General features: G+C 58.4%; 1 protein-coding gene across 1 annotated transcript in view; it reads right to left on the minus strand.

Annotated features, from left to right (window-relative positions):
* Window positions 1–24,965, minus strand: part of LOC114501801 (contactin-3-like) — a 112,401-nt gene that overhangs the window by 59,108 nt on the left and 28,328 nt on the right. Inside the window, exons 3-4 of the mRNA XM_036031499.1 lie at window positions 18,326–18,452; window positions 6,934–7,109 (exon numbers count right to left, since the gene is read on the minus strand). Of these exons, the coding sequence (XP_035887392.1) occupies window positions 6,934–7,109; window positions 18,326–18,452 (303 nt within the window). The remainder of the gene's footprint in view (window positions 1–6,933; window positions 7,110–18,325; window positions 18,453–24,965) is intronic.

Here is a 24,965-nt window from a genome sequence, read left to right on the forward strand (position 1 = left end):
CCAGCCGTGTTGATCTACCGGGTGCCCGCCCACCCCCGCCCTGGCCAGACGCGGCGCTTCAGGACAGAGAGTCCAGTGTCCACTCCCTCCCGTGTCCTGGGCACACAGGTGGCGAGTCAGCTGCGTAAGCAGATGTCACGCCCACGCCCCACGCGCACCCACACACGACGATGGAGTCCCGTCTGCCGGTGGGAGGCGGACGGCAGCCGAGGCCACGGCCTTGCACGGCGGTTTCATGGTTCCGCCAGGGAGCCCTCGGTCACTGACTGGAAGCCCACCCAGCAGGCGGGGAACGAGGAGCCCCCACAACACGTAGCTGCGGAATTTAAAGCGGCATCTGCATCCGCCCTCTATCCGACGTGGGGGCAGACCTACTGTGTGACGTCCACTCACTCTCCAGGTTAATTAAACAGACGGAAGTGTGCAACTCCCAGCTAACAGGGAGCAACGAGACGTCACACTTGCAATTACAACAGCTTGTAAGTTTTCACGGAGTCTTTAGAAACACTTAACTGAGGGGAAAATCAGCCTCATATACAGTGATTAAAGGGGAAAAGGTGGTGTGCATTATTGTGTGTTCTCAGCACCGCATCCTACGGTGAACTCGAACACAGGGATAGGTGGATATAAATATTATGGTGGCCTGCTGGTTGCCACGGAAACATCCCCGTCGGTAAGCCCCTGGGCACGCGCTCCCTGCCTTCGGCGCCTACGGAGCCTCCACAACGGTTCCTGGGTTTGAATTCCAAGGTGCCCGAGTGCACACAGGTCAGGAAGCCCTTCAAACCGGTTCCCTGCGTCTCCTGCAAAACGCCCCTTGGTTTCTGTCAAACCCGGGGTGTCCAGCCCGGGGTGTCCAGCCCGAGGCCTGAGTGCGGCCCAGGACGGCTACGACTTCGGCCCAACGCAAAACCGTAAATGTCCTTAAAACCTCCTTTTGGCTCATCCGTTTTTGTGAGTGTTTGCGTGTATTTAACAGTTGGCCCAAGACAGCTCTTTTTCATCCGGCGTGGCCCAGAGACGCCCAAAGGCTGGGCAAACGACGCCCGTCACTGTCCAGCCCGCATCCCCGCTGCTGGGGCCCAGGAAGGGCCAGCCCACCTGACAGCTGGACGGGGGCCCTCTCCGGCAGCCCCCACCCCCCACCCCCCACCCCCCGTCCGCTCTCCCACCGGCTCCCTCTGTCACCAGTCCCAGCCTCCCGAGTGGCCACCGGGCGAGGCTCGTAAATATCCGCGTGTCGCTCGGTGAAATTAATAGGGGCTCTGCGGTCGGTCTCTGGCCGGGCCGGCTCGGGGCTGGGCCCACGGCCACAGAGCGGGAGGACGGCTGAAAACCACATTAATTACGCTCAGACGAGGCTCCGAGTCTTAAGTAAATCACAGCACCGCCGAGAAGACGTCGCATCTGAATTATTTATGTACTTCTGGAGAGCACTAATCTCTTTAATCATCTTTGCTCAATTAAGGAGAAAACCAGCCGTCATTTTTAATAAAAGAATAAAAACCACTTGGGGTTGATGATTAGCCAGGAGCGGGAATCAGCGAAGACCCCCCCACCCCCCAGGCCCCACACCAAGGAGCCTGAGGTGCGGGGGGATGGGGAGGGGCGGTGACCCCAGGACCCCACACGAGGCGTTCCACACACAGGTGGTCCCCCTGACGCTCGGGAAACCCTCCGACAGACGCCCTGTGTCCTTCACCGAAACCAGGTCCAGGGCGACTGGGGCCGTTTCCGTTCTGACATTCACCGGAAGCTCCGAGGCATCGACTCCCCTCCTCCCGGCGTTCAGGAGCACAGCCGGCCACGGCCCGACCCCAGACCCCAGACCCCGACCCCGACCCCGACCCTGACCCTCAGGTCAGCCTGGGAGCGTGGCCATCGGCAGAAGACGCGCTGGAACCGCCGACCTCAGGAGGGGAGTGAGTCACGCGCGGCTCTGAAGAGCCTGGTCCAGCCCACCCCTTCCTCGCAGCGTGTCACCGTCACGGGCTGCCACCCATGCACCGCTATCGTCACGTGTCGTCATGCATGGATCTAGCGGCCAGGGAGCCCACCCTGGGGCGTCCGCCCCCTCACCCTCTGAAAGTGACGTGGCCCCGGCGTCCGCACGCAGTGGGTCTTCCGGTGCTGGTGGGGAGTCTGCACACAGTGGGCCTTCAGGCGGTGGTGGGGTGTCTGCACACAGTGGGCCTTCGGGCACTGGTGGGGCGTCCGCACACAGTGGGTCTTCGGGCACTGGTGGCTCCCGCCCGGCCCTCGTCCCTCGTGGCTGCTCGGCGCTCCTGCCCAGACATTCTAAACAGGCGCCATTTTCGAAACTCAGTCTGAGGGTCTGTGAAAGTCCCAGTGACCGGGTCGCGGGAGAGGCTGAAGCGAGCTTGCTCAGAGCCGCTGAGACAGACCCCGCGCGTCCCTGGGGGGAGGGGGGTGGCGTTGGCTTGGAAAGCGCCGTGGCAGGGCTCCGCCCGTGTCCCCAGGGGACCCTCGCACCCCCCTCCCCGCACCACGATCTGCAAGCGAAGGCAGAGGGAGCCTGGACCGTCCTGGAAGGGACCCTGGGAGAGCACGGCCCCCCGAGGCCCTGGGCGTCGGAACCCCGGCTCTGTGGTCTTCCTGAAACACTGGCGCCCAGGCCCCCCGCCCCCCGGGTCTGAGGCACTAGGCAGGAGGTGGGGCCCGGGAACGAGCACCTGCAGTCAGCTCCCGGGTGGACCTGACGCCCTGGTCCGAGGAACAGACTCCGAATGCCCCGGTCCGTGCTCTGCACCGTTGCACACACGTGGGAGAACCGGAGCCCCGTGTCCCGGCATGACACGCTCTGCGGCAGGTGCTGGGCAGGACCACACCCGGCCACACCTCGGGGTGCAGAGGGCTGGCCGCCAGCACTCCGGGATCCCGCTGCGGAGGGGGCCGCTCTCCGCAGTGCCTAGAGCACAGGCCACGTGGGGTTCAGCTGCCACAGAGAACCAGGTAAAGGCCGCTGAGCTGGAACCGCCTGACTCCCGAGCCCACAGTGTCTGCCCGCTGCCGGGAGCGCCCACTCCAGAGGCTCCGCGGTGGCAGAGCCCGGGCTCCAGGCCGCTCGGGAGGAGGAGGGGACAGGCGTGAAAGTGGCCGTGTCTTTCCGAGCGAGAGCACTGGGCTGACGCTGAGTCTTCACGCCGGCGCGAGCACGCAGGGCAGCAGAGCGGGGGATCCCGCTCATCCTCGGGGCCCCTGTGTGCGGGGACGTCAGTGGACCGTCGTCATGCAGTGTCGAGCGGGAAGTGAACGGGAACAGCTGGGTGGTTCGGCATTTTTCCCACGAGCGAGCCCGTGACTGGCCGGAGGTCGCATTGCAGCAAACTGGCATTTTCCACTAAGAAAACAGAAGCTTTCTCCCTTTTCCTTGTTGTCCCCGAGGCTACCACTGTCCGGGCCGGTGGACACGTGGTGTTCATCTCGCCCAGCTTAAAATGCTCCTTTCTCGCTGAAACGGCTCCGTTCTGAGAGGACCCACCGAGGGGAACGGACTCCCCTTCCACAGACCCGACGCAGAGAGAAAACAAAATAACTCGGAGGATGCACAAACGCAAATCTTACAAAACTTCTCCCTCGGACATGCTACACTCCGTTAATGGTGGGATTTGTCTTAGTGTTAAAATAGCACATTTGATAACGTTCTCAGATAAAGGCAATACTGCGGTAGCCAACGGTTTATTCCACTTTATTGTTAAAACCCGACGTTCTGTAGACACTGAAGGTAACCCGGCTCCCATCACCGACCCTGGTGGGGACAGACAAAGCCGCCACCACCGGTGTGAAGGAGAAGACCAGAGCGTGCTGATGACTCGAGAAACCTGAGTGCGCCCCAAACAAGTGATGATTTTCAGGGAGTAACTTCCCCACGATGCAGTTTTCGAAGTTGGCTGTGTCCACGAGCCACAGCCTTGGATTACAGGTCATGGCCCTGGCCGGTGCTCACCGTGTACCGGCAGCGTGGTGCCGGCGGCCTGTCGCCTGCTCTCCCCGAGACCCGGTCTCTGCCCTCGCCTCTCCCAGGGGAACGGGGCGCCCCTCCCAGAAGCCCCCCACCAAACAGCCCAGCACTGGGATTTCCACATCATCTGTAGTACTGGGCGGGGTACAGGGGGCTGTGATGGACCACTCCTCCCGCCCTTTTCCAGATCAAATAATGAGGCCAAAGAAAAGCGTGTCCTTTGGCTCCTTCCGAGGGTGCTGCACGCACACCCGCTGTCAAGAGTAAGAAGTCTTTGGCATTTAGCATCTATGAAGTCTGATGGTACCCAAACTTCGTTAAATTTTTAATGCCACGGCTTGTTTAAGGAACTATTTTGCACGGCTCAGAAGGTACATAATATGTGACAACAGGCAAATTGGAGGAATCCAACCAATTAACAACTTTAAAGGAGGAAAACCATGCAACAGAGCCAGGGACTGTGACAAAGCCCTAATTACTCATCTTCGGGTCACAAGTTCCATTCCGACTTCCCTAACAACTTTCAAGGTCATTTGGTCGGAGAAACAACTCTCCGTGTCCAGAAATTGGTTTTTTATTTTTAAAATCCTGCAGGTGAAACGCAGCCACACCCGATACCAAGATCCCAGCTGACGCCTACAGGTCCCCACGCCGAGGACTCCGTGGGGTGACGGGCAGCCCCCCCCCCATGCTGGGGAGCGCTGCAGGCCGCTCCCGCCGGCGGCCCCTTCTGGGCGAGGTGCTGAGCTTTCTCCACGCCCACCGTTCAGCGCCGCATCAAGACCATTCCCAACACGACGACAGGCATGAGTACAGGTGTCCCGGACACAAGGGGGCCAGTGGTCTCCCTCGCTGAGCCCACCATGAAGGGAACCCGAGAGAGCCCGAGGGCGGGGAGGGCGCTGGTCCCTGGGAACCAGCTCCTGGCTCCGGTCTACCCGGCAACGCAGACTGGCAGCTGCGGGGAGGGCACTCCTGTTGCCATTAGCCGCCCCGGCCGTGGCAACAGCAGCCCCAAGGAACTCCTGGTCCAGCGGGCTTTTTGTGTCACAGATTCCTCCTCTCTCCTGTTTCTTCTTTGTCACGCCATCAATCAGGGGAAGAAAATCGGCTGTTCATGCTGTTGAAATGATTACGGTGTGGTTTGGGCTAATTGTATCTCTGTGGTGTCTGTTAACGGGAGCTTCTGTCCCCTAACCTGGTGGCCTGACCCAGCGGCCGGATCACAGTCGGCACCACTGACTCATGCGTTTTCACTAGCTGTGATTCACAGGTGGCACCGTGCACTCTCCGTGGCATCCGATCCAGAGGCCCCCGGTTCTGTGGGTCCCTGGTGGTGAGGTTCACGTGTCCTCTGCTCCCAACCTGGACACGTGCACCGCCATCGATCTGGAATCTCCAGTGAAACCAAACTTTCACGTTTTGGCGTCTTTGCCTCTGGTCTGCAGCACAGTTTCGGAGACTCACGTGAGCTCATCACCACGGCAGCCCGACGGGAGGGAGGAGCCCGAGGAACGGCACAGCAGGCACTCGCTGGTGTCCGAGGGGGAGGGGAACGTCCCCACAGAGTGACGTTGTGAGTGGCCGACCCACTCGTTTTCTTGTTAAAATCACGTCCGGGACTCAATTCTGCTTCACAACTAGAAGGACTCAGATGTGCCTCAAAGCCCCTGTGCCCGCCCCTCAATGATGACGCCTCCTTCTAAACCAGCATGTACGTGGGGGGCGGACGCCTGTGTCACCCGTGAACTCGCAAGTCATTCCCCCAAGTTCGCGTGACCACTGGAATCTCCCGGAGCACCCTGGCTGACGGTCACGGTCAAACAGAGCTAACGCAGGTTCCCTGAGACGGCGGAGGCGGGGCCCTCGGACCCCGCCGGAGGAGACGCGGGTGCTCAGGGGCATCGTGCAAGCGCGCGGCACGCCCTCCGAGGGCCGCGTGTGGGTCGCACAGTCCCGCCAGCCCGGCCTCAGGCGTGGACGCAGGAGGGTGAGCAGCCACACCTGCGCACACACTCGCACGCCCGTTTCCAGCAGCAGAGCCCCTGCCAGCCCCACGGCGAACTCGGCCCGATGGCCGTCAGCAAACGCTGGGACAGCACGGGGCGTGTCGCAGGCTGCAGTGCCGCTCAGCAGTGAACGCGAGCAAAGCGCTGACGGGTGTCACCGAACACGCGAGTGTGCAAGGCGCCACGCCGAGCGACTCTCAGAAACCTCCAGCGGAGCCCCTGACTGGTCCGCCCAGAGACCCCCCACGGCTCGTCCCAGGGACTCGTGGCCAGTCTCGGGGAGTCCAGGCACGGACAGCAGGCCCGTGGTTTCCTGGAGCGGACGGGGGAGACCGGGGGACGGGAGAGGTGGGTCTCGGGGGCGAGTTTCTTTTGGGGACGACTGGTGACAGCGAACTTCTCTACTGAGCAAAGCGCACAGACCAACTTGAATGCTCCTGTATGTTCCCGCGTCTGTGGCCACACCACAAATCACGCAGTGACACCGTTTCAGGGGAGTGAGCTGCCGTGTGGGCGTACCCCAACCCAGCTGTTGTAAACGATACCCCGTGACCTGCCCTGGGTCCGGCCGTGGCGAGTCCCTGCTGTCGTCAGGACCCGCCGGCACCCGAGGCCCTTGGAGGAGCTACACAGAACCGTGTTCCCTGTGCAAGGCACGGAGTGACCCCACCCCAGTGCCCCCCCCACCCCCCGCCAGCCAGGGCTGGGCAGCCGCCACCAGCCCATGAGGCCCCGGGCAGGGTGTGGCCTGTGCAGACACGCTGGGCAGTGCAGGCTGACAGGTCACCCCCCACTGCCCAGCCAGGAGGGGAAGGCCCTTTCAGGTGGACGGCAGGAGATGGCGTCTGGGCAGCCCGACCTTCCCCGAGCAGCCACACCGTCCCCCTCCCCATGCCCCCCACCACCACCCGGGGCTCGCGCACAGGGGGATCCGGCACTTACAGGCGAACTGGAGTCTGGCCTCTCTGCTGACCACGGTGCCCAGCGAGTTCGTCGCGAAGCACTGGTAGCTGCCGGCGTCGCGGCCCCGGCGGGGGCTGACCAGCACGAGGCTCCCTCCGCGCAGCCGGTACCGAGAGGGCTCGTGCGGGTCGATGTCGCTCCCGTTGAGCTGCCACCTGGGGAAGGTCAAAGATCGTGCCTCTCAGGATGGGTCTCCTTAACTCGGCACACAGAGCCCACCGCACACGTCCCCTCTCCCCGACGCCACAGGTGGCGCACACATCCCTGCAGTGTTTCATAACTAAAGATCAGCTGCGCCCAGTTATCTGTCAGCAGCCAGAGGCGGCTCGGAGTGGAGGCCACGGCGGCGTGGCGGCAGGAAGTTGGAGACGCCTCAGATCGCCCGAGGAAGTGGGAGTGATTTGGTCGCGCGCCGGGACCATCAGGCTGGGCCCGGGCAGCCAGGGGGGGCAGAACGTTGAGGTAATTGTCTCCTTCCCCGCAGGCCGGCCGCTCGCTGGCCCGGAACGGGGAAGAGCCTGCTCCTGCGATTGATCCGGGTGGACGGGGCGTGGTTAATAAATTCATCAGGAACGCGCTCAGCATCCGTGTCCATTCGTCTGGGTGCACGCCCGCCCGAGGCCCTTCCGAGCCGCCACCATGCTCTCTGCCAACAGGACGCTGAGGCGAGGGCCCCAGTTACCCCCGGGGTCGGGAAGGGACACGGCGGGAGCCCTGGAGGCATAGTCAGTCATCAACGGGAAGGCAGGAGAAGAAAAGGAAGGAGGGAGCGGCTGGCCTCCAGCAGGGGCTTTCGGACAGCAGCCCCGGGAGCCTCAGCCGGTGGGTCTGCAGACATGCCGAGGCACACGTCTTCATTAAAACCCACCGTGTGCCACAGTCCCCGGACACGCCCACTCCCCACGCCCAGCCTCCCGCCTCCTGTTCTAATGACTCCATTATTCTCATTAGGAAGGCCTCGTCTTGATAATAAAATCACGCGGCTACCTGTTCCGCAAATTTTAGCACATTACGACAGCCGTCCTCATTGCCCTTTATGGCAATTTTGAGAAAACGGGAGGAGGCATTAGGCCCGTTTCCTAGATGAGGCGCTCAGCCCAGCAGCTGGGCGAGTTGGCGGCAGTCCCACGAGGGTTAACCGGCCGGAACGGAAGCGACGCCCACCTCGGTCCTAGCCCCAGCCATGTCCTGGGGCCTTGCAAGGTGTCTCGTTAACACAGGGAGCACTGAACCTGGACACACTGCGTACCGCGAAGGCACAGGAAGAGGTGAAACGTGAACACCACCCCGAGTGAACTCGCAGAAGCTGAATGAAATATTAAACAGCTGTGAAAATGCATGAGCTTGTATTAACATGAAAAAGTCTCGATAGCTATGGTTAACAAAACTGCAACATAAAACATGCGGTTTGAGACCATTTACATAAAATTTAAATTTTATGTAAAAACAGGTATACTCATATTAGGACTATTCTAAACATACATCTTAGTGGATGGAAATGATACACCTCGATTTAAGGTATTTTAATCGCTCTCGTGGAGAGAAAGGAGGAGGTGTTGGGGCGAGTGTGGGGAACTCGGCTTTCGTGGCCACGAGAAGGCTCATCGTCACACTTGGCTGTAGGCATGCGCCACGTTCCACATCGGAAACAGCGCGCAGTGGGGTGTTAATGCCGGGGACTGGAGGACATGCGCAAACGCGTTAGTTCAGTCTCGGGTGCTCAGCGAGTGTTTGATCATCTGCTCCTTTTCAAAGTCAACAATTTCTTGGTTCGTCTTCTTGGTTGATGTAAGTCTCCCAGGTCTACTAAACCAGCATTTCTCCTAAGAGACCAAGTTACAATGAAGAGAAAAAGCTGGAGGCCCCAACTCTTTTTCTTCCGAATTTAAAAAGAAAATGACAGGAAAAGAATAGAAGGAGCCGTAACCTCCTCCTCGCGGCCAAGTCTGCTGTGGGTCTTCGGCTCTGTTCTGCATGTGGAGCGACTCTCTGAGGGTCCTTCCCGAGGCAAGCCCATGCCCATGCCCACGTGGGTGTTTTGGGTCATTGTCTTCGATTTTAACTTTAATTCTGCCCTTCGAGTTTTGATGTCACACTATGATAAGCATGTATTAACCCCCTCTCATCTGATTCTTCCCCAAATCCGAGAACTACAGAAACTCCGAAAAGGAGATGAAACACAGGAGAACTGTCCATCCATCCTGTGTAAATTCTGTTTGCTTGATACACAGTGTGCTCTGAGGAGCATCATCATCATCACCATCACCATCATCATCATCATCACCACCACCACCATCATCAACACCATCAGCACCATCACCATCAGCATCATCATCACCACTACCACCATTATCACCATCAGCATCATTAATACCATCACCACCATCACCACCACCACCACCACCATCACCATCATCATCATCACCACCATCACCATCAGCATCATCAACACCATCACCACCACCACCAACAACATCACCATCATCAGCACCATCACCACCACCGTCCCCACCTGGGAGTCTGCTGGACACACAGAGCCTCGGGCCCCACCCCAGACCTGCTGCAACAGAGCTGGCATCCTGACAAGGACACCGAGTGTTTGATGTCAAGCTCTCTAAGTTGGAGACGACCTGGTCTACGTTCTACCCAAGGAGCCAGCATGGGCAACCTCTGGGGACACGAGCAGGTGAGAGCGCCCACATGTGACTGATTTTGTGTTCGACAACCGCACTTAGAGAGCCCTTCCTTTCTCCCTTTCTTGAGGAAAACACGGAGCACCCTACGCCAGGCCAGCTTCTGGTTTCTGCGCATATGGTGACAGGGGTCCCTGCCTTCAGGAAGCTTCACGTTGGTGGGTTTTTCCAATTTCCTGGTTCCTGCCCTGCCCTCCACCTGGGTCCCAGGCCCCAGCCACTCCCACCAGGTAACAGCCTAGTGCACCCCGAAGGGACTCAAACCAAACACACCCCACCCTGCGGGCTGAGCCGACCCTCCACCGGCTCGGTGACCACGGGCCCACCACTTACCTCCCACAGACCTGAGTTTTTAACATGCAGATTGGAAGAAAACGCCATCTTTGCCATAGGGCTTCTCCATAAATGTATGCAGACGATGATGCCAAGCTCTTAGCTCAGGGGGCCGTTCAGCCAACAGGAGGCGCCACTGCTAATGTGGAGGAGACGCCCCCCTGGCCGCCAGCCGTCTTTCTCTCAGCTTCCCTTTCCTCCAAGTGCCTGCTGGTTCTCCGTCAGCTCCCTCCCTAGGTGCTCCCCACACCGGGACCCTCCTCTCCCACGGAGCAGACTGTGTCTCAGCGGACAGTGTGTCTGCACATGCACCTGCTGGAGAAGCCAGTGAGCACGGGACGAGACTCGTGCTGGCCTTGACCTTCAGGGAGTAAACCCAACAGGGTGTCACAGGACACGGGCTGACACTGACCCTTGTTGGTCAGTGAGGGGCTCCGCGCCCGCAGCGGGAAACACGCTCTCCAGTCAGGAACGACGGAGCTACTGTCAGCTCGGATGGACCAGTCTCACGACAGAGGGCACCTGTGTCTCCGTCACCTGCGAAGGTCAGCTAGAGTGGAGGCGGTGGGAAGAGATGCTGGTTCCGGAGTCGGCACATCTGTGGCCTGGCTCAGCACGCTGGGCGGTGTCCCTCGAAAACTGTGCTTTGGTGTTTAGCCGGCGGGCACCCAAGACGCAGCGGCTGCGTGGGGAATCGTAGAGATGCTCGCAACTTGGAGAAGCACCTCTTCCCTCCTCGTCCGTAGCTGGGAAGAGCGGGGGGTCAGGACGCAGGGGAGTGAGTGCCTCCTCTCAGCCATGGTCTCCGACCTAAGAGCTGTCGCCCCGAAGTTCTGGCTTGTTCTGACTAGGAGAAACACGGAGAAGGTGGGTTCCGGCCTCATGCATGTCCTCCCTTCCTTCAGCTCGGGGGTCTTCATGTGGTCACCGTCCCCGAGTTATCTCACCACCGAAAAGGCAGGAAAGACTCGCCCTCCAATCCGGCCCCGCCGCACCGGGGTGGACGGCGTTTCTTCCCGCAGACCCTCAGAGCCCCGCACACCTGCAGTTCCTGGAAGAACAGTCCTTCTCCTCCAGCAAAGCCTCACGCCGATTTCTCACCTCCCCCAGCACAGTTCCTCATTAATGGAACTCATCCTCAGGTGCTATAGAATTTTTCAATATCTTATTAAATATTGATTCTTTTCCTCCTGCTGAAAGTGTGTGGATTCAAAGGAGTCGTATTTGTTTAAACTCTGAAGGATGTACGAAATCTCTGGGCCTGGGTTTCATCCTGAGAAAACACTGATGCAAAAATATGCCCGCGTCGGCCTGATTTGTAAATGCTCCTGACATTTTTGTTGGCCCAGGACACGTGCAGGAAGACTGGACGCACACACACCCTCCTTCTTTCCTGAGTCTGCCTCCAAGCAGTGCCCACGGCAGCCTGGGGTTCTGCAGTGGAGTGTCCGCCAGCCGCTCGGGGTGGATGGGCACGGCACCCAGCAGGGACCTGTGACCTGTGACCCAGGGGCACGCTCAGGGCGTAAACTGGGGGACCTTTTCGGGGAAGGTGTTCTTTTAGTTTTGCACCCTCACTGTCCTTTGTAAACGTCGCAGCAGCCTGCTTTTATGAAGGGGTTTTGCAGTTCGTAAGGAACTTGACAACCTTACGATGAAATCTTTTGAAACATGGGAATTGTTCAAACCTTCACGGAAGTAGCACTGCATTCCAAAGGCTCTACTCGGCGACCTGCAGCCAAGGGGAGCCAAGGGGCCGCCCCTCCGCACAGGCATCACGCGCTGACCGCCAGAGCGAGCCCGGACGCTCGCAGGCAGCCCCCGGGGCCAGACGCTCGCTCTGCTCGCACCGGGATCTGCTTGTAGGGCCCTCGGGGGAGAACCGGCCCGTGACTCCCACTTCTCGAACCCACTGCGTCTCAGCTGGCGTGTCCCAGGCCTGGGAGCTGCTGAGCGAGGAGACACGTGGACTTGTTCCTGGGCCGGCAGCCCAAGGGGGAGATCGGGGTGTGGGGTGCAGGGTGAGACATCTGCTGGCCGAGCCAGGCAGCAGGGATTCCATGCATCCATTTCTGGAGATCAGTCACTCATCCACACAATCAGAGACGCCCAGCTCCCTGGCCCGGCGCTGGGCAGGCGGAGCGAGCGAGCGAGGGAACAGGGGGCCCAACCACAGAGGGGCGCAGTCGTGGGGTCCCCCCACCCCAAGCAGCTCGAGAACAGCTGACGTAACACCTCACGCACGCCCGCGACCCAGCAGGCTTGCGTCTCGAGCACAGAGCTGGGGCGCCGGACACAGGAGGTGTTTCCACGGGTCGACGTCCCTCTGGACGACAAAACCACGCCCCCTGCGTCCAGCAGAGAAAGTGCCGGGTTGGCCCCAAAGTCCGTGTGGTTTTCTCCATGAAACAACAGACACGCTGTTTGGTTTCCCCGGTAACTGTATTGTTGGGTATTTTGAGCATGTCGGCTCCCTCCCGTGTGGCAGAACACGGACTGTTCTCCGTTAATGTCTCCATTTCACCGCCGACAACCTCACCTGGCCGGCCCGACCCCGGAGCACCGTCGGGCGAGAAACCTCCAGCACGGGACTTCACGGACCAGTGTGACGTGTCCGTCAGTCACAGCACCTTCTCCACACACGGCCCAAACCTGTCTCTGCATTTCAGCTGCACGTTTACCGCTACTGAAGTAGTGAAGCACGACATGCCATAGACGTTGCCTACCTTCTTCTACCTTCGATATCAGAATGGCTGCACAAAACTTCCCCGATTCCGATTCGTCTTTTCAAATGCACGCTGATACGACAGCATTGACAATACGATCTAACACAGCAGTTTTGGATGAGGTTAAAGATAACTAAGTGCTCCTAGAGCCATCGTACGGACGAAACCCAGCGAACTTCTTGGCCGACCCACGGAGCACGGATGGTGCAGGGGCGAGTCACTGCCCGCCTTCCCGTGCAGAGAACACACCGTGTGAGAGTGTGTGTGTGAGCTCAGGTGTGTGAGAGCTCAGGTGTGTGAGAGCTCAGGTGTGTGTGAGCTCAGGTGTGTGAGAGCTCAGGTGTGTGAGAGCTCAGGTGTGTGAGAGCTCAGGTGTGTGTGAGCTCAGGTGTGCGTCACAGTGAGTTCGATCAACGCGAAGGCCGGAGCGTTGCTCCCCTGAACGGCCCGTTTGGCTCCCTTAGGACTCTGCCCGAAGCTGGGGAGACGGCGAGGGGAGCCGCTCACAGGTGCGTCCTGACGAAGCAGCCGGACCCCGGCCTCCCACCTGGCCAGCACCGACCCTACACAGACCCGGCCGCCCCCACGGCCAGCGAACACCTCCGAGACGGGGAAGGCGAAGGCAGGCACCGCTGTTCCCACTCCCCGCGCCAGTCCCGGTTCGTTTGCCGGCTGAGGTGTCACCGCAGGGGCAGCCTGTCACACAGGCCCCCCCGGAGGGGACGCAGCGGGAGTAACCAGCGACAGGTCCCGTCGCCCGTGGGACTGCCGGCGCCGAGTCCTCAGTCCGGCCTCCCACCAGGCCTGGAGAGCGAGCTTGGAGAAAGCCGCCCGTGGACACTGAAACTGGCACCACCACAGGCAGAGGGAGGGACTCTGGCCGTTTGACCGTGATCCCGGGATACGGTCCACCGGCGACGGACGGTGCGGGGCCGCTGTCCTGCAGGGTGCCCGCACCGTCACACCGGATCTGAGGAGCGTGGGGACAGAAACCATCTTCTGGAGCAAAAGACATGTCCCCTTGGACTCCAGCATCGAACGAGGCAGGAGGAACACCGCGATGCGCCGAACCCTCCCAGGGGCTGGGCTGGGTCTCGGACGTCGGCCGACACCGACCCCTTGTTCCGCCGACAGGCAGTGCTTGACTCAGGTCTTGACAAGAAAATTAGGAATTTAATCACAGAAGCAATTCTTGGTTCCAGATGCGGCTTCGCGTTAATAAGCAAATGCATTTGTGCTCCAGCGCGGCGCTTGTTAATATGTTTGCTGAAGTGATGAGAATAATTGCGGCCCTTGAAAGAGCACATCTCTGAATTTGCATATTCAGTACTTTATCCAGAAATAACCAGCGAGGCTCCGGCAGTAACTGCTGAAGATATAAATGAGGTAAATGGGGATGCTGTGTCTTTTAAAATCGAGTTTTTAGAGTGTGTTTTATGATATAGATTCCCTTTTGTCATTCACTGGCCAATTTAAACATAATATTAATAAGAAAAAAAAAACAGACCAGAGCCACATTGGGATTAAAACAAGACTTCAGTTTCCATAGTTACAGCCCCGTGCCAACTGGTCGGCGAACGGCCTCGGTGGTTCCGGGGAGACAGGGAGAAGATGGGGGTCTGCTGTTCCCGCGTTTCCTGCAGCCGGGGTGGGTTCTCGGGACCAGCTCCCCTTCCACGGGGCCACAGCCCACGAGACCCAGGCTGGGCCCCGGAACTCGCCCTCCGGCCCAAGGACACCGGGGACGCACCTGTCAGCCTCCCCTCCCCCTCGGGAACACCAGAGCCGCCGCCACAGGGAGGCCCGTCTTCTCTGCTGTCTGTCACAGCCGGGACCCGACCGGCCCCTTTCTCCCGGCTTTTGCCCCCGCTGACCCCCGGCTCTGTTTGCGGTTCCCGTTTTCCCGGCGGGGGCAGGCCCTTCCTGAGGCTAACGGGGACGACATCCCCTTTCCCGGCTGAGGTCAGGGTGACGCTCTGGGCGGCCGCCCGCCCTCGTCCCTTCGCTGGAACAGGTCTGCAAGCGGAGCCAGGCAGGAGCAGCAACCCAGACGCAAGGTTGTCCCTGCCTCTGACCTGTGCCCCGACTCCTGGTCGGACCCCAGACGCCCTGCTCATCCCCTGACCTCTGTTCTCACATCTGCGTGTCGGGCAGGCGGCTCCCGGGTCCAGGGACAGTGTGCATTGAAGACGCCCAGGGGGGCCGTGCCCGCCTCCGGGTCCGGTGTTTCCGGCCTAAATCACGTGGGGAAGAAGCGCAGGTCGACACCAGACGTGGAGAGGCCCCCAGCAGAGAACGTCTTGGAGCATCTCTGGAAAAGCCGTGGGACGCTGGGCTGAGACCCCAGGGTGCCCGCAGGAGTGTGGGGCAGCCGCTGGGACCTGGGGGGCTGGGGCTGCCGTGGGACAGTCCCGGCCCCCGGCCCCGGTTTGGAGGGCGCTCCGGCAGGCCACCCCTTCAGGTCTGTTACTTCTCAGGTCCGTTTGGGCTCCAGCACGTTTCACCCAACCCAGCCCCAATGGGTGGTGCCTGCCTTCGGGGCTGAAGGCACCTGGGTGGCCGGAGGCCCTGCTCCTTGGGGCCCTGCAGTGAGCATCTGTCACCCAATGGGACGTCGGGGAAAGCGCTTGGTGCTTGACCAACCCACTGGGGCCGCCCAGGGCCACCTGCTTGGGCGTCACCAGCAGGTACAGGGAGACCAAACTCTCCCCAACCTTCGAATGGGGGGTGAGGCACCCGGCGGGGACGGGCCACGGGAAGAACAAAACCGCCAGCCATGCCCCAAGACAAGCGAGTCTCTTGAGGGTGTCTGAACGTTCGGGCTTCGAGCACGGCCACTGAAGAGCTCCTCTTCCCCGGGGCGGGGGGGGGGGGGGGTGTAGTGACAAAGAGGTCTGTCCCGGACGAGGTGGCTCCAGTCCAGGGGGACTGGACCAGGGGGACAGGCTCCGACGCCCAGCTGACCGTCTCCCGTGAGACGGGGGAAGTGGGCTCTGCATCCTGGGGGAGGTGTCCGTCTTCCGTCTTCCAGTGGTTTCCCGAGGCCCCCAGCGCTCCCCCTCGTGGCTACCTGTGCACCTGCCTAGTCTCTACCGCCTGCCTGTGCATTTATGTAAGGGTGTGTGTGTGAGTGTGTGTGCACCTACCTGTCCTCCCCCCACTACCTCCCCACCTGTCGGCTCCGATGTGCAAACACTCACACAAACACGCTCTCTCTCTCTGGCTTCCTGGAGCAAGTTCCCCACATCCTTTCTGACGGCCCCGCGTGACCACATGTTTATGGTGTTTTCTGCAGTTTTTGAAGGGCAGGAAAAACGTAAGAACAAGCAACCATATTTTCTTGGGAACATTTAGAGGATAATGTAAAATATGACCCCGTTGATTGTTCCAGCCAAACCCTTGGGGGGACATCAGCCGTGTGAGCCGAGCTATGACTCCCGCCCACGTGACCTTACACGCCCACCGGCTCCGTCCACCGAACCCGTGCAGGCAGCGCCCACCAGGCTGCCGTCGCTCGTTACAACAGAGGCGGATGTTTCTGAAACACAGAGGTTCCCTGTGCTTTCTGTACGGTCTGAGGGGCTGTAAACCTTCAGTTAAAGTGAAATTTTATATTGCCTGCAAATCTGAACTTCAGAAAACCTTTACGGCTTTAATGAAAGTGCTGGCTCTTTGCTCCTGAGCAAGGGTTTACATCAGGCCTGCGTGTTCGGCGACCCCACACGTTACATTCCTCCGGTGTCAGACGTAAAACCGGTGGACTGATTTAAGTCACCCATCTTCCTGTCCCAGTTACGGGTCGTGTTTAAGTTCCAACATAACGCCCCAGGCCGTACGTTAAACATACGAGGGACTCGGCAAAGGGCAGAACCACTTCATAAACACGTGTGCATGCTGCCAACACAGTTAAGAACCCCCTGCCTGCTTTTCCAACACGTGCCTGGCACGCAGAGAAATAAAGACAAGAGGCTGTGTCTGCCCCTTTGAGCTCCACACTCCTTACTGGGTGGTCCCTCTCCGACCCTGATTATCCATGCAGAGACCCCCCTGGACGACAGACTCCGGTGCCTGGGCCGTCCCTCAGCTGCACGGGTTCATCACCCACTCGTTCGGAAGACGAAGCCGGAAACACGGTCTCCTGACCGGCTGCAGGAAGGCAGCACCAGCCCCCCCGCGCTGGCCCCTGAGTCAGGCTCATGGTCAAGTCTCGGCGAGAGCCGGCCATCCCAGGGAGGGACCGATGGAGGCGCTTTTAAACGGGTGAGGACGTCGTCGGGAAGTGCTGGGAACGTTATTCCAGGGAACCTTCTCGTTAGGTGGACACGTTCACCTTCCCCCCAAGCAGGAACTGTGTCCAGGGGTCCGAGTGGTTTGTTCATGTGGCTCGTGTACCACAGCTCCTCGCAGAGTGAATAACCGTCTGTTAACCGTCTCCTGTGGCCGGGGGGGGGGGGGGGGGGGGGCGGGGGGGGAGGGAGACGCGGAGGGGCGGGCGCCCTTCTCAGCTCTGCCACTTCCCGCCGGCCCCTCACCTGGGACCGTGTTGGGGACACACAGCACAGGTGCGGGCAGGCAGGCTGGGGAACGTCACCCACCCGGGTGCCGGCCCGCGGAGGCCGGCTGCTGGCAGCAGTGGGCCCCGACGGCCTGCGAGGTGTAGCTGGGCGCCCGAGGCCCGTGAGCGGCAAGGCTGCCCTGCACGGCGGCCCTGCACGGCGGCAGGGCCGCGGATGTGGCTGAAGTCCGCGTGCTCTGCGGGTGTCCGGCCGGGGCGGCCCAGCAGACCACTTCTGGCGACAGTGTCCTGGAGACGCACGCTCTCAGGGCTCTTGTTTCCAGGGCCACCGGCACGTCCCCCAAGGCCCTGCCGCGAAGGCGGCGCATGCGGCTTACCAGCGAGCCATCCCCCACTAGTGCCGGCCCTGGGCCCCCGGGGGGCGCCCCGTGGACGTTCTGTCGGTGAAGAGCAACCCCCACCCCCCACCCCCGTCCATGCCCCCCAGCCCCGCCCCCCCAGCGTGTTCACACGTGTTTGCACCTCGGGGCGTCCAGAGACCAGGGTTCTGTTCCCTCTTTCCTCACGTCTTTCCGTGACGTGGGAAGTTCATCAGTGAAGGGGTGCTCCTCCCGTAATCTGCAACACCCAGACTTCTGCACGAGAAAACCCTGATACACATCTGCCTCCTCACGAACAGTGAAGAATCAATGGCATTCTAAGAGCGCAGTTTGTTCTGTAGTTAGCAAACCCCCCCCCGCCCCCACACGCCCCAGGAGAACGGCATGGAAGCCGGTTACACTGCAGGCGGCTTTTCTGAGCTGCAATCCCCACGCCCCTGCAGACACGTTCACCTTCATCCCCACGCCCGCACGGAAGTCCACGTTCACCCGTCAGTGGCACCGTTGGACGGTGAGAACCACTGTGCGTGGGGAGACTCTGCCCAGAATTCCTTCGACCCCAAGCCCTTCCTGGGAGGTGGACGAGTCTCTGTGCCCGGGGCCTGGCGTGCATGCGTCAGGTCCGGTGAACACCAGGTGCTTCTCCCCCGAGGCATCGGCGTACGGACTCGAAAGCACCCCGGTCTCCCCACCACCGCATTCGTAACCCGAGGCTCACTGTACCTGTAGTGAGGGGTGGGGCTGCCCCTTGCTTCGCAGCTCAGGGTGACTCCTCTGTCCTCGGACCCCACGGGGACCATGCTGCTGCTGGGCTCTTGGACGAACACGGGGCCGTGGAAGGGCCCCTCACCTGCGGGAGGGAAACAGCCAGAAGTGATCCCGGTCAGTGGGAGGGTGGCAAAAAGCTGAGTCCAGCCCCAGCTGGTGTGGCTCAGCGGACTGAGCGCTGGCCTGCAAAACCAAAGGGTCACCAGTTCGATTCCCAGTTGGGGCACAAGCCTGGGTTGCGGTTAAGCTCTCCAGCAGGGGGCGCACGAGAAGCAACCACACACTGATGCTTCTTTCCCTCTCTTTCTCCTTCCCTCTCCCTCTCCCTCCCTCCCTTCCCCCTCTCTAAAAATAAATAAATAAAATCTAAAAAGTAAATTAAAATAGTTTTGTAAAAAGCTGCATTCCAGAGCTTCAGAGGAAAGGAGGGACTCGTGTCTGCTCTCAGGTTCCCCTCACCGTCACACGTGCCTTCTTTCCTCCCTGGATGACAGCACCCCGGCTCTCCCTGGGCCCCCCACCCCGGCACCGCTGCCTCTCGCCCCGACGCGCTGCTACACAGAGCAGACCCGGCAGCGGGCCCCTCGAAGCTGCCGGGCTGCCCGTGCGGGACGTGTGGGGGAAGGGAGGGCAGACGGGGCGTGAGCCCGGGGCGGGCGGCCGGTGAGACACGCTGAGACGCCAGCCGCTGTGCAGCGGTGGCCGTGCTCGGGGACAGGGGAGGACCGCGGGGAGCTGAAATTCAGGGGCGCTTCCTATCACCAGCATGACGGCGAGACCTGCGGTACCGACCAGTGGGGAGTCCTTTGCTGTGGCTCGCATGCACGTGTGTGCACATGTGTGTGTATGCACACGCGTGTGAGTGTCTTGTGCTCCCCATCTGCCATCCTTCATGCATCGGCCCCTGACACCTGCCCCCGTCCAGAGTGGGAGGGGGGCCATTCCGTTCCTCTCAGCTGACACAGCTCCCGGACACACACACACACACACACACACACTCACGCACTCACACACGCGGGCGCTTAAACCACTTGTGCGTGACGCGCCTTCAAGGGCGCTCGATACTCGGGCGGCCATCCAATAAATCGGTTTGAATAAGCACTTCCTTTGCAGGAGCCGGGGAAGCAGTCAAGAGGCACTTTGGAGGCAGCGAGTAGTGTAAAAGCCAAATAAAGTTGTGGGTTTTCCTTAACCTTCTGTTCGCTGAGCTCCAGCAGCATCTCCAGGACCCGTGGTTCTCTCGTTCCCCAGATGCCTTTTTGGCCGCCGCCAGGCGCCCGAGAGCCCGACAGGCGGAGCTGTCACCCATCCGCGTCACGGGGACACAAGGCACCACGTGCTCGCCCTCCTCCTCCTCTGGCCCCACACGCACGCTCTGAGCGACCGCCGAGGCCCACGGGGGAAGCGCAACGCCCTCACGGTTGCGGGCGCTGCCAGGGAGGTGTGCGTCGCGGGGACCCGAAGGTGCCGGGTTCTCGATCAGACGCCGGCGCCGTGTCCACGTCCCCAGCATCTGGGCCATCACAGGAGCCACACGGCACAGAGACGCAGGGAAGAGACGGCGGCCTCGGGAGCTCCCGTCAGCAGCTCTCGGCCACGGCCACGGCCACCAACATGTCCTCAGGGGCACCAAGGGAGACTCCAGTGAGTGTGGGAACCAGTGGAAATCGGCTCCACAGCTACTTCAGGGAGAACCAGAAAAGCCTTTTGTCCCTCACGGTGTCCCACGGTCAGCCCGGGCAGGTGTGGCTCAGTGGGGTGGGCATCGTCCCGCAAAGCCAAAGGCCGCTGGTTCAATTCTCGGTCAGGGCACATGCCTGGGCTGCAGCCGACTGATGTTTTTCTCTCAGAACATTTTTTTGAATATTCATTTATCGATTCCAGAAAGAAAGGAAGGAAGGAAGGAAGGAAGGGAGAAAGAAGCATCAATGTGAGAGAATCATCAACCAGTGGGCTCCCACATGCGCCCCGATCAGGGGCAAACCTACAGCCCAGGCCTGCGCCCGGACCACTGCCCTACCCGTGACCTTCCCGTCTCTGGGGTGACGCTCCCATGACCCCAGCCACACTGGCCAGGCGCACATCACTGTGTGTGGGTGACACCGAGAGTCAAATCAACGGTGTGGGACACGAGGAAGAAGTAAGCATTCAATCAGAACAGGAAGAAGAAATTTAAAAAAAACATCCAAATCATAGGGCTGCCAGAAGGAGAAGAGGAAGAGCAAGAAGTGGAAAACTTATTTCCAAAAATAATGGAAGAAAACTTCCTGAATTTGGTGAAGGAAACAGACATGCAAATCAGGAAGCACAGAGAGTTTCAAACAAGGTGAATGCAAAGAGGCCAGATCCAAGACACACACAATTAAAATGCCAGAGGGTAAAGATGAAGAGAGCATCTTCAGAGCTGAAAGAAAACAGGAGACAGTTACCTACAAAGGAGTTCCCATATGACTGTCAGCTGATTTCTCAAAAGAAACCTTGCAGGCAAGAAAGGGCTGGAAAGAAGTATTCCAAGTCATGAAAGGCAAGGACCTCCATCCAAGATGGCTCTATCCAGCAAAGCTCTCATTTAGAATGGAAGGGCAGATAAAGTGCTTCCCAGATAAGGTCAAGTTAAAGGAGTTCATCATTACCAAGCCCTTATAATATGAAAAATTAAAGGAACTTACCTAAGAAAAAGAAGATCAAAAGTATAAACAGTGAAATGACAATAATCTCACAATGATCAATAACTGAACCTAAAAAACAAACACTAAGCAAATAACTAGAACAGGAACAGAACCACAGAAATGGAGATCACATGTAGAGTTATCAGCAGGGAGGAGGATGGGGGTGGATGGAGGGAAGGCACGGGGAACAAGAAGCATAAATGGTGGGCACAAAGGAGACGGGGGGGGGTAAGAATAGTGTGGGAAATGGGGAAGCCGAACAACCTTTATGCACGACCCATGGATGTGCACTAAGGGGGGTTGCTGGCGGCGGGAAGGTGAGTGCCAGGTAAAGGGGGACAAAGGGGGAGAATTGGGACACCTGTGGTAGCATAATCAATAAGATGTATGTTTTAAGAAGAGAGTTTCATGTACCCAGCCAGCCCCACCAGGAGATTAACACTGAAGGCAGGTGAGACTCTGCCAAGTTTGGGATCTCCACGGGTGTTGATCGAGGATTCGCCCACGTTCACCCGAAAACCGTGCTCCCCGGTCAGAGGGTCACGGCCCTGCGGCCGCACGGACTCGGGGGGCAGTGGCTGCTTCTCACACGGAACCCGAAGTCGCCGCGATCTCGCTGCGCCTGGGCCCCTCCGACAGCAGACGTCACGGAACCTTCGAGAACAATGTCTGCTCCACCGACGTCACAGCCGTCCACGGAAGGGCAGCACGAGCCACACCCATGTCCCCTCGAACGCGCTGGCAGCCACATTACACATGGCTACAGGGAACAGCGACATTTCTTTGGAGACTATTTTTACTCGACCAAACGCATCTAAGATAGTATCAGTTCAATGTTTAGTCATTAGAAGGCTGTCGAGATATTTTAGTTATTTATTTGTTACCCTTCGTATTTCTGGAGAGAAGCCTGAGGCTCTGCAGCCACTGTACACGGACGCCACCTCTGAGCCGAGGACCGACAGAGGTGTGTCTGCACGTGGCCAGGGCCCCCCCTCCCCGCCGCCCCCGTAGGGCCGTGAGCCCCGAGGCTCCGACACGGCTGCGCGGTGAGCGGGTAGTTAAGTGGGGGTCCAGCCACCTCCTGGGGGCCTCCGCGGTGCTCAGCCCAGGCCCGCCCCCCGACCTCACGACCTCACGACCTCACGACCTCACGCCGGGGAAGAAGCTGCCGGAGCGGCGAGCACCGGTGACTAGGGCGCTGGACATGGGCACCGCAGACAGAGAGACCCTGCGAGGGCGACAGACCGAGAAAGGCCCGAGGCGCTCAGACCGTCTCCTCGTCTCTGAGACAGACGCAGCGCTCTCCATGTGCGTGTGGGAACCGGAGGGGCCACACAAAGCTCCCCCAGCCGTTCATCATCTGGTCACCGTCACCAAGGTCACGGCCGTTGCCAGCAGTTTCGCCCCCAGGGAAGGCAGGGAACACAACAATTAGCGAGCGTTGGCTTCGTCTGCTGGGCCCGTGTCCCCGGCTGCTCACCGCCCTACAAGTACGAGAACTGGCACCACACACAGAAGTAAGGGTCCCAGCCCGCCTGCAGGGTGTGGCTGGCCAGGCAATAACGGGGTGGAATAATTTACATCTTAATGTGAACCTTTCACCTGCAAGGCCCTAGGTTGTCCTCGAGTGTGGTATCGTGACACTACAGAATCACATGCTCATGATTTCACAATAAAAAGGAGTGTCATTTGTGCTGGACCCTGTATTTTCTTTCACTTGCCCTTTGCTATGAGATCACCCCTAAATCAGGAACAGATTTTTAAACTTTAATGCATTAAAAAATGACCCAGCGTTGGTTCTCAGAATACCACACGAAGAAGCGAGCCTTCTAACCAGACATTTCTGCAGGTTCGGGACGGGAGGGGCTGGAGGCAGCCAGTACTCCAGAGCCCTGCTAAGAGCCACACGCTGCTCCAGGTTGTAACTACGGAGACCCCCGGTTCACCCAGCCACCCCTGCATAGAGCTCAGCCACATCAACTAATTCAATTCTCCCTTATCAGCCCTCAGAGCTCGTCTTGACCAACATATCCAGAGACTCGAGCTGGCCCTTGCAATGCTCTAGAGATTATACTGATTTATTTTTAGAGAGGGGGGAAGGGAGGAAGAAAAAGAGGCAGAGAAACATCCCTGTGAGAGAAACATCAACGTGTGGTTGCCTCTCGTACGCACCCCGAGAGGGGACCTGGCCCGCAACCCAGGCCTGTGCCCTGACTGGGAATCAAACCGGTGGCCCTTTGGTTTGCGGGATGACACCCAACCAACTGAGCCAGAGCAGTCAGGGCTGGCCTTTCGATGTTTTAATTAATTATCAATATTTCAGTCAAACGGATACTGTGCTTTTTCCATAAATTCATTCATACATATGTAAAAGATTTCTCAAAAAATGCTGACAACGGTTCACTCAATTTGTACACCGTGTAAAATCACAACTCAAAATTTTAAACCTCTCAAAAACGGATCTTTCCCTTTAGCCACACTCCACTTCTTCCTACTTCCAATTAACGGGGGCGTTTGAAGGTTGCTCCCATAAAACCTGAGTCATGAATAATATCATTTTCCCCCTTCTACTACAGAATTCAAGGTTGAGACTCTGTAAATGAAGAAAGTAGCCCTGGAAGAACACATTCTGGAGGGATATCTGCACCGGTCTTTCCCCAAAGCCCACATAGACAGGCAGGGATTTGTAAGTGACACTCCTTCTCTTCTCAGTGCCAGAGGCGTAGCCATCAAAGAAAAAAAAAACATTTTAGGGACGGAACTGAGGCGCCACAGGGAAAAACCTGCTAAAAAACTTTCATTTAAAGGTTGGCGGTTTTCACTTCATTTAAATATTTGAGGGATGTTTACAGTTTGAGATAAGGGCTCGGAAGTCTACCCCCCCCCCCCCCACACACATTTCTGACAATGTGTTTCACCTGACCATGCGTGTGGCCTCCTTACACATCCGGCAGTGTTCGGTCGGTTCCCATTTTATGAGGAACTGTGTTTATGTAAAAAGTTGTTCCTCTCAGGAGAGGGGTGCTGAAGTTTTTTAAAAAGATTTTATTTATTGTTAGAGAGAGGGGAAGGGAGGGAGGAAGAGTGTGAGGGAAATATCAATGTGTGGTTGCCTCTTGCACGCCCCCTACTGGGGACCTAGCCCGCAACCCAGGCCTGTGCCCTGACTGGGAATTGAACTGGCAACCCTTTCGTTCACAGGTTGGTGCTCATGCCACTGAGCCTCACCAGCCAGGGCAGATGCTGAAATTTTTAAGGGTGAGAGGTCATGCCTTCCATATCTTTCTTTCAAACAGTTTCACACATCAATCAGTTAATTAATGGAAAAAAAATACACCCACATATGTACACAAATAGAACAAATACAGTAAAATGACACAACGGTTCAATCTAAATGGTGCCTAGGTGGGTGTTTATTATACTGTTCTTTAAATTTTTTAGGTGCTGGAGAATTTTTACAATAAAAAAAGAAAAACAATACAGTAAACTCAAAACTACTTACAAAATTCTTCTCTTATACACGCCTCCAGAAAACAAAACAAAATGAACAAAACAGAAACACATCAAATGATTTATTTATAAGAGCTGCTTTTCCTATGGTGGATATGTGGAAAACGATCCCTTGTTCTTTCCGCTTTGTTCTAAAGGTCAAAATTTCCAAATTAACAAGTAAAAAGCCTGTGCTTATCTTTGTTCCCTTAAATAAGTTATTTGCTTCAAGGGAAGCTGTGTTGTCTTCCAGGTTAGATATGGAAATATCGGCCTCCTTTAACATTTCTATGCTCTCTTTACACTAGAGATAAGTTTGAGCTCCTCCTGGAAAAAACTCATAAATTAATATCCTCAAACTCTGGCGAATGGCTGTAGTCATACGCTGCAGGACATCGGTGATATAAGAAGCCATTGTATTTGCTACGGAAGTAAGA

The sequence above is a fragment of the Phyllostomus discolor genome, chromosome 7 (assembly GCF_004126475.2).
Source record: "Phyllostomus discolor isolate MPI-MPIP mPhyDis1 chromosome 7, mPhyDis1.pri.v3, whole genome shotgun sequence".
NCBI classification, from domain to species: domain Eukaryota; kingdom Metazoa; phylum Chordata; class Mammalia; order Chiroptera; family Phyllostomidae; genus Phyllostomus; species Phyllostomus discolor.